General features: G+C 41.1%; 2 protein-coding genes across 2 annotated transcripts; one reads left to right on the top strand and one right to left on the bottom strand.

Moving 5' to 3' along the window:
• Positions 1-208: 208 nt before the first annotated feature.
• Positions 209-9,652, bottom strand: LOC139416262 (protein Wnt-7a). The gene is made up of 4 exons (XM_071164714.1): positions 9,318-9,652; positions 8,364-8,590; positions 5,031-5,302; positions 209-1,994 (listed from the first exon to the last, which is right to left on the bottom strand). Exons 1-4 carry the CDS (start codon positions 9,386-9,388, stop codon positions 1,512-1,514), a joined length of 1,053 nt encoding a protein of 350 aa, XP_071020815.1. The 5' UTR covers positions 9,389-9,652; the 3' UTR covers positions 209-1,511.
• A 1,020-nt stretch (positions 9,653-10,672) lies between these two features.
• Positions 10,673-15,791, top strand: LOC139416261 (F-box and WD repeat domain containing 12). The gene is made up of 10 exons (XM_071164712.1): positions 10,673-10,906; positions 11,160-11,197; positions 12,918-13,087; positions 13,186-13,310; positions 13,524-13,730; positions 13,821-13,985; positions 14,101-14,326; positions 14,495-14,676; positions 14,970-15,100; positions 15,221-15,791. Exons 1-10 carry the CDS (start codon positions 10,811-10,813, stop codon positions 15,318-15,320), a joined length of 1,440 nt encoding a protein of 479 aa, XP_071020813.1. The 5' UTR covers positions 10,673-10,810; the 3' UTR covers positions 15,321-15,791.
• Positions 15,792-15,806: the final 15 nt, after the last annotated feature.

Below are 15,806 nucleotides of genomic sequence, written 5' to 3'. Positions count from 1 at the left end.
TCATACAATACAATCAACTTAAAGTCCAAGTAATAAACCCCATAGTTAATGAATGTGTAGTTAACATGTAATTAATATGTAATAACAGTGTGTTTTAGGGACCGGGCTAGATTCAGGCTGCAAATCAGAACCAATTTCAGCTGCCTGTTTTATCATGCAAGGTAGGGTTGGTAGTGAAATGAAACCCTCAGAGTCATGGTTTGTTAGTCATATCCTGTTCCTGTATTCCAACCATACCAGTCATGAAATGCAGTAAACAGAGCAGTTTGAACACAGCCATATACTCACAGGGATAAACTCAGGGTTCCAATCACATGCAGTAGACAACAATGGCAGTGAAGTGACACCAGTGGCGAAAACACAAGGATTTTACAGAGGGATAAAGAGGGAAGAGACTTGAAATTGAATTATGCCAGAAGAAATAGTATAAATAAGACATTCATATAAAAATAGGCTTTAACAAAATATACTCTCTTTACCAGTATTTACCAAAAAGAGTGTCTGTCTGGTTGAATATGTCTTGTTAAATTTAGTCAGCTTTGAGGTGAGCATTGTCATTTAACACAGACAGTAGTGTTGATGCCCTTAGACCACAGTGAGTGACTCTCCAGACTAGCAGCAAACAGAAGGAAGACTAAAGCCACATTCGAAATGGCACCATAGTCCCCATATAGTGCACTACTTTTGGTCAGAGACTCTATAAAGGGAATAGGATTTCAGATTAGCCCAAACTCATGAGAAAGTAAATGTCAGTAGTCTATTACCAGCCTAACCTGGAACAATATGAGGGACATAATATTCCACAGAGGAAAATTCCAGGCTGACTCATTCCAGTGTATGACTGTATGTTCTATGTTTGATTGCAACAAACAAACCAATAACAAACTCTAATTGGGGGAACCACCCATCATCTACACAATTAAGACCTGCTCCATAACGGACAAAATCAGTAGTTTCTTTATAAAATAAATTAATATTATTATTTTGTCTCTAAATACAGTATGTTAAATATTCCAGATGGCTCTTTCATTTCATTTGTGCATAGCGTGTCCTATTGAGCTACAGGTACAGAGAACTACAGTAGTAGCACAGTCCAGCATTATATCCAGCATTGATTCATGGTGAGCGTTGGAGAATCCATTAGCTCTACAGTCAACAGTAAGTAGCTAGTACACATCAATCCAGGTAGGCAGGCAGGTAGGCAGCTCAGTGTCTTATAGTTCATGACCTGAGGCTGTTCCATCCTGGCTTCCAAGACACAGTGTTTCCCTTTATGTTGATGTTTTGCACCATCGCACACAGCTCCTTATGTCACCAGCGAATGCAAGCATCCCAGTACATGTATATTGAGAGGGGAGGAGGAGCGTTGTGTGCAAACAAAATCACTGTTGTTCCATCTTCTTAGTTCCTCAATGTCTATTTCTGCAAAGACAGCCTCTATCCATTAGTTTTAAAAAATCCACTATGCACAGACACACAAAGACACACATCTGACGGTCCAATAAATATTGTCATTTGCAGGTGTACACCTCTGTCCTCTCGCTGCAGGTGTTGCACTTGACGTAGCAGCACCACAAGAACTTGCAGTTGCACTGCCACACGCGGGAGTACTGGTGTGTGTTGTACCCCCGTCCGCAGCACATCAGGTCACAGCCGCTGATCTGCTGCATAACAGTCTTATTACACAGCCGGCCTTGCGTTCCAACACTGCCCGTCATCGGGTCCGCTTCGCAGTAATTAGGGGACTTCTCCATGTACACCAGGTCTGTGTCCATGGGTTTCCGGTAGGAGTAGAGCTTCTTGATCTTGAGGAATTTGGGCCGCTTGTTGCGGCTGGCTTTGACCGGTTCCACGTGCACAGCATGGGCGTATTTCTCTTTGAGAATGTAGCCGAGCTCGCGGAACTTGGGAAGTGTCGTCCAGCAGGTTTTGGTGGTGCAGGAGCCCGAAACACCATGACACTTGCATTCCAAATGCATGTTCTTCTCCAGGATCTAGACACACAAACAACCGAGAGAGAGGTTACCTTTACAGACCTGGCAAACCATCTGCTGAAGGTTATATTACTATACATGAGTAAGTCACTGAAAAAGAAAAGCCTCTGCAAACATACCATACTATTATGTATATAATGAACTTATATGTTTATTGTCATAATAACCTGAAAATGATCCCTCTAAAATCTAAACATTCTGCATTGTCCCAAGGGTCAGTGGAGGTTGAAGTAAATGATAGGCCTACATAATTTCGATTGTTGCAATCCCATTGAAAACAGCAACATAGCACGGTGACACACACTGACACTCAGGTATGTTAAAGTCTAGGAGGTGGGTAACGTTGTACGCACAGTGCAGCATTAGATCAGCAACGAGCTACTTGTGAGGTTGAATACAACAGCCCTTTACAAAACAGTAGCTTTGTACAGACTGTACACAGAAGCCATAATGCTGGATCAGGTTACGTCTCCTCGTGTGTAGTCACAACACAACACGGTAAGGTCAGGATTGACTGCACAAGCTGCTGAATGATGTGGATATAACTGTTAAAGCCTGCTCCGATGACTATTACAAGTGTCTCATACCTGAAAAGGCACAGCCAACACTATAGCTACACTACTTGTCCCATTTCCTTGAACTAAAATGTATGAGGAGCTTGTTTGGCATTCTACTATCTTCATACTAGGATAGATGGAGATTTTGTGAGTTCCCGCAATCAATGAGTGAAAAGTGAAGAAAAAAAAACGAAATAGTGAAATGTCGTATAAGAAAAATATATATGGATTTTCCTTTTCCACAAATGCAATTTGATTCTAGAATCAATAAAACAAATGAATTTTAGTGCCTTGTACTGAAAATGCATACAAATGCAGTTAGCTTTCTGTGGTATACCAGACAACACTTGGCTTCCCAGCTACTAATCCCTCAGCAGCCCTGTGACCAACACTTGTGACAGGCTTTGTCTGGTCGTATTGGACCTGGGGGCTGTGAACTGCGCTCCTTCTCAGTGTCACTGCGTTGATTAGCATAAATAAAGGGGGGGGGGGGGTGGACAACTATCAAAACAGAGAGGCCATTTATTACCAAGGATACGGAAAAAAGAAAAAACCCAACTGATAATCGGAATCCACGAGTGTAGCCTGTTTCACTGTGAGAGGCAATTTAGCTGTCTAGATAAGCAGGGCTGAATTCAGGCCTCACACAGAAAGGCAACAGTGAGCACAATGTGTGAGTGGAGGCTTTTCAGTCTGTCTGGGTACGTGTTGGTGGTTTGAATCAGGCCTCTGTGGCACAGAGAGAGACGAGAGGGGTAAGGCTTGACTCTGGAGGGAGAGGTGCTTCTTTCCTCTTCACTAACTCCAGTGTACTGCTAAGGAGCCTCGCCCAAGTTGTTTGGCACAATTATTCTGCTCATTCTTTGACCTCCAGACTTGCTGGAGTCTCAGAGCTGATCTAGTATTTGCTGCAGCCATGGATGCACAGTAGCCTTGATCTGAGAATGTGAACATTACCTAGTCCCTGATCCATCTTGGTTGTTTCAAGGGATTTGCCATAATGTGAGTCATTGACAGACTACAAATCCTACAAAACACTAGGTGTATCACACAAGTTAACGTAACATCTCTGTTAGGCAGGTAATGACTTCCAGTAGATATTATTCGACAATACTAAGTACCACACAGCAACCCATGGCACAAGACTATTACACACGATAAGCGCTTGGCTCTAGGATATCAGACAAACCAAGGAATTTAGGAATTGCGATAAACAGTAACTGTATCCTCTCTCAACAGTGCAGATCATAGGGGAGCAGGCTAATGCCTTTTTTGTACAGTGTCAATCTGTTTTCAGCCCAGAGATCTGGGTCGTAATAAAACCCTGCCACTTAAACTGCTCTTCACCTCTAAAAAAGCTTCCCTTTATTTCACTGCCTGTTTAATCTTGGCCCCAATACCCAGATCCTTGGCAAGGTCCAGCCACTCCCAAGCATGGTGGAGACTACTAAATCACAACAACCATGGTTACTGAGGCCTAGCCTATATTCGGTAGGCCGTGTAGTTAACCAACACTTCGGTCTCAGATTTAGATTCGGTCTCTTCTCTGTAAGGCTGGGGTTACACGAAACAACTTTCACACAATTTTAGTTGCAGTTGCAAGTAGCATAATCTCAAGCAACTTCGCTGTTACATGAAGCAACTCAAACGCGCTAAAAATAGCATGCAACAGCCAATCAAATTGAAGCTGCTTGTTTGAGAATTCTAATTTCACCCGATGTCATCTGCTGTATTACACCTTGGTTTCACAAATAATTTGTTTATCCAACATTTGGTTATTGTAACAGCAAGGACGTAGAAGAAATTCAGCCTGTACAATTTAGCCAGCTTTTTAAATGGAACCTTTATTTTACTAGGCAAGTCAGTTAATAACAAATTCTTATTTACAATGACAGCCTTCCGGGGAACTGCCTTGTTCAGGGGCAGAACGACAGATTTTTTTTTACCTTGTCAGCTCAGGGATTCGATCCAACAACCTTTCAGTTACCTTTCAACCACTAGGCTACCTGCCTCCCACAAACACAGCTAGCTAGCTAGGAACAAGCTAACCAAGCTAGCAACGAACTAAGCTAGCTACAGTAGCACAGTTCATGGGGGACAATTTCAGCTGTGTTGTGTAACAGCAGCCTAGCCGTTTAAGTAAACTACAGCACATGTTAATCTTCAAGGAACTATCTCCCGATTACAGTAAAGACATATAAGAGAATAAAGCAATTCATCCAAAATAATCTATTTTAGTTTTCTTACCACAAAAAAAGTTGTATTTTTGTTGTTGTTGAGTGAACTACCCCCAGATTTAGCTGTATTTAACTTTTTTTTGGAATGGTCCTGCTTCTTTCCCACAACCTAATGAAATATTCCGGGATCCAGTTTAGGTTTGCTGGGATTACATTTTTACCATCAAAATGCATGCAGCCGTCCATCTAAAATCCTTCCCTATGGAGAGAGAAAAGGGAAGAGGAGTGACGTGGTCACGTACCTTGCGTCCCACTTCGTTGTTGTGCAGGTTCATGAGAGACCTGGCATTCTGTTTGACCTCTCTGGCGTCCACGAACACCTTGGAGAAGCCCAGGCCGTAGCTGATGTCTGCTGAACAGCCGCCCCACTTCCAGCCCTGGCCTTTACTGTAGAAACCCTGCTTCTCCGTGTCACAGCTGCAGTCACTCAGGTTCCCCTGAGTACAGGCTGCAGTAATGGCGTGGGCAACGCCGGCCGCTATGATGGCGTAAGTGAACGCAGCCTCTTTACTGCCTAGGAGGGAACACAGTTGGGACTTAGTATTTAGTATGCTTAATCATTTTAATGTGTAAACTGGTGTGATATCTGGGAGATATCAGATGTCTGGGAGAATTCATATTTTTTGTATGGTGCTACAGCTGTTTGTTTCACAGCTTGATAAATGGCACAGGGATGGGGGGGGGGGGGGGGGGGGGGAATCTGGATTTCCATGACATACTTCCGTCTATATGGTGTATATCAAATATACTGTATACTGTATGTTACAAAATAGCAACTTGAGAGCAGTTTAACCATTAAGTGTCAGTGCTCATGTCAACATATTTGTCAAACAAACCACTCAAGGACTACAGTCATCTGAAAACTGACCTTGAAACTGGCCTGCCTTAGAATCAAAATGTCTGTAAACTTCCTAGTCAATAAAGTAGTATGAATGAGATGGCTGTGGAGAAGGATGAGCTATTGATCAGCTTAGAGCTCGGTACGCTCTGTGTATTCTTGCAGGGAGGATCTTGATTCAGAGGTTATCTCTCCCATGTCCACTGAACAAATCATTTACGCACACTGGGATGTTTGAATTATCAGCATATAATTAAAGGTTAACCTGTCATGATTGAAAGAGTGAGCTTCTTGTTAAAAGTTCTTAGTCATAGCATCTATTTTAAAGTCCAACACGCTATGCAAATAGAGAACTGGGAAAATGGTTTAAACCAATACCAATGTTTACTGTACAAGTGCATCCATGTGCCATTTTCCAATATGTTTGTTAAGTTTAATGTTATCTCCTGATGCAAACAAATGGGTTTCAGTTATCAATATTAATCGTATTATTAACCAAATTGTAATTCTGTGTATGCATGCATATGGAGTGAAATACCTGCATCTGCAGTTCGGTATATACAAACAACCAGCTACTGATGGCAATATCCATTATATCTATGTAAACAAACTACTCCACATTTCTTCAAAACAAACATGATACCTTCCTCTGTACTTCCTGGTGAACCCAGATTCACTAGGTGCTGCTGCCCTGTTTTTGATAAACATCTATGATCTGCGCCCTTGCCATTGAAAGAAAACCTCATATTGAGGCATCAATTATGTGGACGTTTTTATAGATTCGATGGGCCCCGAGCCAAAAAAGAAGGTGTGCCGGGCAGTCAGTTCTAACTGCTCCGTTGTTAATTTTTCCCCAGGAGTCCCTAGTGCATTGGTTCAAAACAAAGGATGGCAGGAATTCTTCAGTACTTTGTCATGAGACCTGAGTGGAAAGACCTAAAAGCAACGGAAGCAATGCTTTATCCTGTTTTAAGTGAGTAAGTAGTAAGAGCCATATGCAAATTGAATACTCTCATTGCACCAAGTGTAGAGTAGTTTCTTTTAAATAAGTCACATCAAATGTTATTTTAGTTTTAACTTTACATATGTGTGTTGGTTGATCTGCAATGCACAAACTACTACAGAAACACTAAAAACATTAGATGCACCTTGCACCCCAGCAAACAGAAACCCTATACAGGCTGCCTTTCTTTGGCTGCCACAAGCGAGAGTGTGCAAGCTCCACCCAACTCACGCTAGACATCAACAATGGCATTCATTTCTAACCTCTAATCTGATCAGTGAAACCAATCTATTTTGCATGGTTGTCTATGCCAGACTCTTCAGTGACTTAAAACACTCATTCAAGAAGAAAACATATTGTGAAAGACCACAGCTTTCACTTGAACAGCAGAAAAGGATTATGCCCTTCACACCAACAGCTGTAAAGAGCTTTTCATAGTGCCAACCAGTAATATTATGAATCACCATTGAATGCACTAGTTGTGGATTTATAGTAATACATTGTATGAAGGTCTCTCTAGTCTAACTGCTTGATGGTTAGAACACGTGTTCTATTACAATGCTACTAGCTATTTGTTGTGTGTGACTCTACTGAACAGCCCAAATCCAGGTTGGGATAGGATACAATCCTAGATTACGTTCTAGTTGCTCTCTGAATATGCAACAATCTGGTGAGTACCACAGCATCTGCACAGATTAGCCGTCTACTGTTGTGATATTCAGAGTAACTGTAACTGCACAGTCAGTATAGTGATAATATGATGTAATATTATGCATAGGAGAATACCCCAAGAAGTCCTTCAGAAAACTTCAGGGCATGTGTGATAGGCACAACATGGAAACGTTTTGAAGCAGAAAAAGAAAACTGAACATGTTTCTTTGGAAAGTTCAGCTTCCAGTGGACCAGCCATGAACCTGCACCTACTGTAGGCTATCCCTGTGTCCCCAGAGACATCCAAGGCATCCATCAATGCTGTGAAACCTATTGCCTAACCAGGTAGCTACAGTACTTCATTTGAACTTTTCCTTTCTTTCATCACTCCCCTGTGTATGTTCAGCTCAGTATTTAAAGCTTGTATTCCTCTGTACTTTCTATCTACTGTAACTTATACCCGTGGTAAGATCGCCGTCTTTACAGTGAGAGCCACAGCACCCAGTGAGAGAGAAGGATAAAGACCAGTGAATATATGCCTCGGGAGACTACGCTGACCTGAAAAGACAGGCTGTCAATGTTCACAAGAGTTTTGTTACAGTGCTGGGTTCTGATACCTTTTGGATTTGTTAAATTCCCATCCTTTCTCTCGCACTCTGTCTCTATCTTGAAAGACCAGGGTATGACACAGCTTCAATCTGTTCACCAATTATGAGCATTTACGTTTTGAGGAAAAGTTCCCTGTCAATACTTCTAGTGTATAGCCTAAATTGAACTATTGTAATTGCCACCACATGTTGTTCTCAAATGACACACAATAACCTTCCTCCAAAGTCTGTCCATGTTGTCAAGGCACACATAATGTGTCATCCGCAAATGACATTCAGAAAAGCTAGGAACTATTTGTGTCAACTCTCATTGGAGCAGATATGCAGGCACTCAAAAAGATACGGGCCATTTGGCTACATGCGCCACAGTGCGCTATTGACGCACAATGAACCTTCAGGCCTATATAAACATGGGGACATGATGAAATTACATTTCAAAATGTTCTAACCAAACTTTAATTGATTTGCAACATACCCACTTTCAACTCTTTTCCGAAGACCGTCCGTTCTCCAAGCGCAGAGCAGTTCCAGCGCCCATTTTTGAACTGAAACTGACACTCGTTTATCCCCATTTGTGCTCCCTCTCCGATGACGATAATGGCATCCGGGCGACTCTGACAGATTATCCGCTGTCGGGGAGCCAAACCGGGAATCTTGTTACAGATTATACTCGCACCTAGCGCGACCACCGATGAAAAGCCACTGTAAAGGGTATAATAGTTAGACATTGAATTACTTTTTGAATTACTTTTTTAAAACTTTTTTCTGACTGCCAGATAACCATGATAAATGTAGTATAGGCTTTCAATGTCCTATAGGCTATACAACGGTGTTTATTAAAGCTTTATAACCTACATGTTTATAACGTGAAAAAGGGATTAACATTCATACAATTTAAACGCGCACTTATTGTTTTTCTTGTCTAGATGATGTTATAAAAACATATGGGCTGTAGAAATACGAGAGATAAGTGGTGAGATCACGGTTTATCTTAAACTCAATTATTCTGTCTTTGAGTGAAATACAAGTGTGTCACAAAATATGAAGGACACATCTGAAACCATCTCTAATTTATAAATTAACCGGGAAACCATTTATTTGATGTGTTGCCTATAGATAGGCAAATAATTCAGAATAAACCTTTGTCAGGTGGTTTCTAACTGTAAAAACTCAAACTCTATATGCTTTTTAGAACACAATTAATGAAACTCAGACATGATGACGGGTCAATGTCAAATAAGCAATGGACATAGTTTAGTTAGATGAATAATTATAATAATTTATATACAGTTTAATTTATAGAAATGTAGGCTATGTCTATTCAAACAAACTTCACACCGAAACTTTCTGTTATAGGCTACTCTTATATTTTCTATTTTTCTTTTTAGGAACACGGGCTACCTAATGAACATGCCAATGACAAACTCACCCGATTTTCAAATAGACAATCCCAAGGCAAAGCAAAACCCGAAAAATCCAGCGTCTAGTTTTTCGACTCATGGTGCTTCCACTCTCAGCTTCATGCAGTGTGTAAGAGAAAGCGATGAATATATATTCTCCCGATAGTCACTGTCCAAGTTATCCAAAATTACTTCAAGTCGGTACAAACGAATATCCCCAACAGATAGGCCAATTATTTTATATACTAGGCTAGTCTTAGCTGTAGGCTAATGATATCCGTAAACTCCCCTACGTGGCCCCTTTACTGTGCCGTTTTATCATTGCGAGGGTGTCACAGGTAAAACGGAGGATGAGCAAGTGCTGTAGTGCGATTATCTCCTCACTGTGTTTTTTGCTACCAGCAGGATCTATATAGGCTATCTGGTTTATCTATCTGGGGCGTGTTCAGAGAAGTTATGGCATGGAGCCCTACTCTGGAATCCCGCCTGGGCTGAATCTCTCCACAACTATTCCAGTTGTGTCAATTCACCTGCTCATTAATTGCTCATTAATTAGCGTTCTAATAAAAACAACACAAGCAGTGGATAGTGATGGTTGTCAATATGACAACTATTGAATACAATAGACCTTACAGTGAAATGCTTACTTACAAGCCCCTAACCAATAATGCAATTTAAACAAATATATGAATAAGAATAAGAAATAAAAGGAACACATAATTAAAGAGCAGCAGTAAAATAACAATAGCGAGCATGAGAGACTGTAGCAGCAGCATTATGTACAGAATAAGTAAAAAAATAATTTACAAACAACGAAAAAAACTAACGAAAAAACACATTCGGTTAGGAGCACGTGAAACGTCAGCCATCTTTTCCGGCGCCAAAATAAATGTGTGACTATAATGAGAATTAATGACTTTCACTGAAGTCGTATGATTATCATTGAATAATACTTTGAAATATTTAACTACAAAAACTATTTGACATTTTCTGTCTATTTTGTATATGTTTTGTTTCCTTTATATGCCTACTTCAAACATGCATTTTATGGGTTTAAAACTAATCAAGGCCTAGGCAATATATTGTACTTGATGCAAGCATGTAACTCGAACTGCCGCGCAAAAACTCTAATTGAATTGCAAGCATCACATTTCATTGCACTCACTTGATAAATTGTTCACATAACCTACTGGGCATTAAACAATGCCAACAAATGGCCACCTTTATATATAGTATGTTGGCACAACATTTCTACACAATTTGCTTAGCTGTGAAAGCTACTTCATCAAGTGTCCAGTGTGTCTCCTCTACATTACTGCTTCGGAGATGTGTGTACCCTTTATAATAGCGCCATCTGCAGACAAATAAGTATTGATAGTATTGAAAAAATAAAAATAACGGAAATGAGTTTTGTCCTTTCAGCCTCCCCGTAGCCTATGTAGAAATTGCGGACAAAATATTGATATTTCGCTGATAGTCTTACCTCACAGCCAGCAATACAGCATAGCTGTAAAACGTCGAAATGGATTATAATCCTTACCTAACTAATGATTGTCTAATTCACATTTTCTCTTTTTTTAAAGAAGATGACTTAATTCGAGCATCAAGTGTCTGTAAGGTAAGAGAGTCACAACAACTTGCGGAAGTAGAGGTATACAATCTGGTTATGTTAAACAGTTCTGAATATATTCTCTATTTTCTGATATAGTGTTCCACATATTGTTCTTTTGTCAAGCGGTTGCTTTACTTTGAAACATCATGTTATTATTAGTTTGCAATATATATGTTGATAGATTTATTTTAATAACTGGACTGGTGTGACAGCCTATCTTAACAACCCGATACCTTGTGGCTTTTTTTTTTTTATCTAGGAATGGCAAGAAGCCGCAGAAACACCTTGGTTGTGGCGGTGAGTTTGAGGGTTTTACCCACTGATCAGTTTTACTTACCCATGTCAGAATGAATAATATACTGGGTGGGTATGAGGTTGGTTTAGATATGGGTGAGGGCGAGAGTGTGGTTGGGCATTTGCATACTTTATTCACTATACATTTGCATAGATTATTCATCAATGTCTCTTGGCATGTTTTTGACAATGTGGTCAGCTGCATCATATTTGAAGTACAGTGCCTCCGGGAAGGTATTCAAAGTAAAAATGCTCCTTTACTTTTTCCACATTTTGTTAGGTTACAGCCTTATTTTAAAATTAATTAAATAGTTTTTTCCACCCTCATTATAAACACAATATCCCATAATGACAAAGAAAAAACAGGTTATTAGAAATGTTTTCAAATGTTTTTTTATTATTATAACGGGAATATCACATTTACATAAGTGTCTCTAGATTGGGTTCAATTCCAGGCTCTGGCTGTGCCACTCAAGGACATTCAGAGATGTGTATCGAAGCCACTCCTGCATTGACTTGGCTGTGTGCTTTCAACAGCTCGTTGTCCTGTTGGAAGGTGAACCTTTGCCCTAGTCTGAGGTCCGGGAATGCGATGGAACAGGTTTTCAATCAAGGGTCTCTCTGTACTTTTCTCCGTTCATCTGTGCCTCAATCCTGACTAGTCTCCCAGTCCCTGCTGCTAAAAAACATCCAAACAGCATGATGCTGTCACCACCATGCTTCACTGTAGGGATGGTGCCAGGTTTCCTCTAGACGTGATGCTTGGCATTCAGGCCAAAAAGTTTAATCTTGGTTTCATCAGACCAGAGAATCTTGTTTCTCATGGTCTGAGAATCTTTAGGTGACTTCTGGCAAACTCCAAGCGTGCTGTCATGTGCCTTTTAGTGAGGAATTGCTTTTGTCTGGCACTCTACCATAAAGGCCTGATTGGTGGAGTGCTGCAGAGATGGTTGTCTTTCTGGAAGGTTCTCCCATCTCCACAGAGGAACTCTAGAGCTCTGTCATATTGACCATCGGGTTCTTGGTCACCTCCCTGACCAAGGCCCTTCTCCCCCAATTGCTCAGTTTGGCCTGGTGGCCAGCTCTAGGAAGAGTTTTGGTGGTTCCAAACTTCATTCATTTAAGAATGATGGAGGACATTGTGTTCTTGGGAACCTTCAATGCTGCAGAAATGTTTTGGTACCCTTCCCCAGATCTGTGCCTCGTCACAATCCTATCTCGGAGGTCTACGGACAATTCCTTCGACCTCATGGCTTCGTTCTTGCTCTGAGATGCACTGTTAACTGTGTGACCTTATATAGACAGGTGTATGCCTTTCCAAATCATGTCCAATTAATTGAATTTACCACAGGTTGTAGAAACATCTCAAGGGTGATCAATAGAAACAGGATGCACCTGAGCTCAATTTCGAGTCTCATAGCTAAGGGTCTGAATATTTATGTAAATAATGTATTTCAGTTTTTTTTTTATTTTAATACATTTCTAATACGTTTTTACTTTGTCATTTTGGGGTATTGTTTGTAGATTTTATTTGATCCATTTTAGAATAAGGCTGTAACGAAACAAAAAGTCAAGCGCTCTGAATACTTTCCAAAGGCACTGTATATTCTATATAACACGTATATAATAATAATAATAATAATAATAATAATAATAATAATAATAATAATAATAATAATAATAATAATAACTGTATATTAATGCCTAGTAATCTATCCTGCAGAGAAATGTGTCTGCAGCGTTGGGGTTTCTGTAACATTGCGGTGCTGGGCTCTGAACATGGGAAGCAGACTTGGAAGAGCTACTTCCTGCGTCGCTCTCACCTGGAGCTGAAGATGACCAAGGGCAGGTCCGGTGGGGACTACACCTGTAAAAGCTTGAGGGGACACACAGGTGAGCATACAGCCTCTTTCTTTCTTTAGAAAGGATGTAACTGTCTATGGAAACAGTATTTAGATAGCTGTATGGTCTACAACATCTATATCTTCCAGGCAGGGTGGTTGGGTGTGTGTACCTGTCAGGGAACTCTCCCCAGCTCCCTGACTTCTGGAGCTCCACCCCTACTGTCTGCAGTTCATCCTCAGATGGTACAGTCCGTGCCTGGGATGTCCAGCAGGTGAAAACAATACTACCCTTTTATACTTATTATGAAGCTTTATTTACCAGGCTTCAGAGCGCTTTACATTGTATGTAGGCTACTCATCCTACCCACCACCAAGGTGTAGCACCCGCACTTCAGTAGCCATATTATATGGTCTACTGGTCTACACAAAGAAGGATTTGCAGTTAGCACTTAATAAATGGTGTTTCCTTTTCCCCTTTTAACCAGGGGGTACAGCTGTGGTGCAGCCCTGTTCAGAGTCCTCTGACTGGGATGGTAGCTGACGGTGGGCATGGTGGGGTCATCACGTCAGATTCCACAGGGCTGCTCAAAGCCTGGGATGGTCAGAGTGGACAGGAGATGTCCTTCTACTCCTCAGCATCCCCACAGTGCACCTTACTGCCCTACAGTATGGAAGGCAGCTCTTTTCTCTCAGTGAGTACCCAAACAGCCAACCATGTCTGGTTGGTTGCCAGATCAATATCTGACTTACGCATAATACATAACATTTTTCCTTTTCACCAGGTGGGGACCAGTCAAGGCTCTGTCCATACTCTGACTAGCCCCTCACTGTCAAAGCTGTCCACTCTGGTGGTGTGTGACACATTCAAAGTAAACCTACTCCTGGCATCGCCAGACAAGAAATGGATCCTAGCTGGAACTACAGAGAATATGGATATGAGTCCAAAGGTAATTGTAACAATTGGCATGTTTGTCTATAATAATTATTGTGGATCTCAGAAGTCCTGAAAAGTAGTAATGTTTCATCGTTGTTCAAATGTGTATTGTGTTGTTTGACTGGCAGGTGTTGTCCAGTCAGAGTGTGACGTGTCCCTCTGAGGAGGAGGATCCTCTGTTCCAGTGTCTGCCTGTCTCAGGCTGCAGTGCTGCTGCCTTCCTGCCCTCCCAGCCAGCCAGACTGGCCACGGTCCACTGCAAGGACAACTCACACTCAAACACGCATCACAACAAGGTCCTCTCTGTGTTCGACGTCATCATAAAAAAGACCAGATTCAAGACAGAGATCCAGGGTAAAGTGTCAAGTTGAGACGTTTAATATCTTCATCTATTTAGATTGTCATTACCTGTTACGTTAGCAAGCTTGTCCCCATGTGCCATTTTGTCAGTTGTACTAATTTTTGTGGTTATGCTAGAAATGGAGCGTTGGCCTAACTTTCACAGATGTTCTACTATTTCAGTTGAGAAGGTGGAGAAATTCGAGTTGGTATTTGAGGGCAGGACTTCGGACATCCTTCTGGAAGGCAAGGGAAGCAGCACTCTGGTTGTAGCTGCTCACAGAGAGCTGAAGGTCTACACTGTGAAAGGAGAACTCGTCTGTAGCTTCAAGGACCATACTGAACCTATCTGCTCTATTTGTGTGGTATGCTTTTCACTCTTATTGTGCGTATGGACTACTGATAGTAGTAATTACGCATTGGAATTTATATATTGGAGTTCAAAGCGCTATACATAGTATGGGGAAAACTGCAGTGTTCTAGATAATATATTCCCCTTGATTTATTTTTTTTAATAGTTTGGCTCTTACCTAGCAGAATATCCCTTGGGATATAGACCTTGTGGTAAGAGTGTGTGGGAATTGACGTTTACGGTTATATAGTGCTCGGGGGAAGGCTGTCCATGAAAAGTATCCTAAAAGTGAGGCTTTTCTCTCAGGATAGTTTCCGTGTAGTCACTGCTTCTCGGGACCTGTCCTTAAGAGTGCTGACGTGGAAAACTGACAGAGACAAAGGGCTCACACTGGAAAGTCGATACCACTTATTGGGAGGCTCTCACTCCATGTCCAGGTACAGAAAGACATTTCTGTCCGTCAAGGAAACAAATGGTACATTCTGGCTCTGTATTTAAAGTTGGATTGTTATGATGTAGTAATGAACTGATGTACATTTCATGTCTTGTGTTGTCAGAGGGTTCAGTGATGTGGTTTGTGACTACTCAACCATTGTGGCTTCAGTGGAAGCATTGGATGGGAAGGATGTCCTGAAGGCCTACTCTTTCAACTCCTGAGCAACACTGTCCTCTAGGAGGACTTCGCAGGTACTACAGCAGTTAGCATCAGTCGCTAACAATTAATTGTGCATGTTTCTGAGTAGTTTAATCACTGATGTTGTGCCTTGCCTTTACAAACCCTCTGCTTATGGAATATACATTGTAATCAAGAGTTATCGCGGATGTGTTTATATGCTATGCAAGGCATGCACATACATGCAAGTATGAAGGGGAAAAACATTGCAGTTTGCTGTGCCATGATACTTTATTTTTGTGCAATAACACATTTCTGTACAGGAATGAATGGTTATAATCACTTAGCTGGCTTTATGTGGAGCTTAGGTATTTAAATCCCTGTGTTGGATGTTACATGTTCAATATAACCTAAATCTTTAGGGCATATACTGTAACAAATACTGCCCCTTGATCTTCTTATCGAAACCAAACTGACAATTTATTTTTAACTCTCAAATAAACTGCATTTTCTTGGGTCTGCATTTTAAC

Source organism: Oncorhynchus clarkii, chromosome 9, assembly GCF_045791955.1.
Source record: "Oncorhynchus clarkii lewisi isolate Uvic-CL-2024 chromosome 9, UVic_Ocla_1.0, whole genome shotgun sequence".
Taxonomy (NCBI): domain Eukaryota; kingdom Metazoa; phylum Chordata; class Actinopteri; order Salmoniformes; family Salmonidae; genus Oncorhynchus; species Oncorhynchus clarkii.
This window is presented reverse-complemented; position numbering and strand designations above follow the sequence as displayed.